The 1,201-nt window shown below is 44.9% G+C and overlaps 1 protein-coding gene across 1 annotated transcript in view; it reads left to right on the forward strand.

Annotated features, from left to right (window-relative positions):
• Positions 1-938, forward strand: part of ZNF746 (zinc finger protein 746) — a 23,548-nt gene extending 22,610 nt beyond the window's left edge. The window contains exon 11 of the mRNA XM_010843883.1: positions 855-938. Within this exon, the coding sequence (XP_010842185.1) occupies positions 855-938 (84 nt within the window). The remainder of the gene's footprint in view (positions 1-854) is intronic.
• The last annotated feature ends 263 nt before the right edge of the window (positions 939-1,201 follow it).

The raw sequence follows: 1,201 nt of genomic DNA on the forward strand, positions 1-1,201 counted from the left end.
CAAAATCAGATTGATTATATTCTTTGCAGCCAAAGATGGAGAAGCTCTATACAGTCAGCAAAAACAAGACCAGGAGCTGACTGTGGCTCAGACCATGAACTCCTTATTGCCAAATTCAGACTGAAATTGAAGAAAGTAGGGAAAACCACTAGACCATTAAGGTATGACCTAAATCAAACCCCTTATGATTATACAGTGGAAGTGAGAAATAGATTTAAGGGCCTGGATCTGATAGATAGAGTGCCTGATGAACTATGGATGGAGGTTCATGACATTGTACAGGAGACAGGGATCAAGACCATCCCCATGGAAAAGAAATGCAAAAAAGCAAAATGGCTGTCTGTGGAGGCCTTACAAATAGCTATCAAAAGAAGAGAAGCGAAAAGCAAAGGAGAAAAGGCAAGATATAAACATCTGAATGCAGAGTTCCAAAGAATAGCAAGAATAGATAAGTAAGCCTTCTTCAGCGATCAATGCAAAGAAATAGAGGAAAACAACAAAATGGGAAAGACTAGAGATCTCTTCAAGAAAATTAGAGATACCAAGGGAACATTTCATGCACCTCTCCTAGGCCAGGCCAAATCCTCCTGGGATGCTCGGGTGTGTTCTGGCACTGAAATAACGTGCCAAAGTGAGAACGTTTGAGATTCATCATCCCCAGTCATTCCTTCATCCTGGCCACCCTCTGTTCCCCATCAAAAGGTACCCATCTGCTGCCTGCCCCCTGTTGACATCTCTCTTTACCTTCATCTTTCTATGACTTTGTTCTCATTCCTATGCTTCCAAAAATGGTCTGCATCCCGTCCAACTCTCCGTTGTTAAGTAGTGGTGCTACATCCTTGTCGTGTTTACAGCAGACTGAGGACAAGGTGGGTCAGCTGCACCTTAACCACCGCAACAGCACCAAGATCCTCGGAGACTGTGCTGGCTGCATGTAACCATTACTCTTTTATGTCTCCCTGCTGGGGAAGATGTCCCCTCCTCTAAAGTTCCTGACACCTTGTCTCTTTTTCTCTGTTTATCAGTCTTTTTCCACATCAGCAAAGGCTTGCCAGAAGTCCTTCTGGGCAAGTCTGTGATTCTGACCCCAGCTTGCACTGCTGCTTCCCTCACATAGACGCAGGGTGACCTTTCTAACCGGGAGATGTGATCCCTCTCATTCCCAATTAAAGTCCTCCAGGGACTCCGTCACCTGCATTGA

This window comes from Bison bison, unplaced genomic scaffold, assembly GCF_000754665.1.
Source record: "Bison bison bison isolate TAMUID 2011002044 unplaced genomic scaffold, Bison_UMD1.0 scf7180017864191, whole genome shotgun sequence".
In the NCBI taxonomy this organism is placed as follows: domain Eukaryota; kingdom Metazoa; phylum Chordata; class Mammalia; order Artiodactyla; family Bovidae; genus Bison; species Bison bison.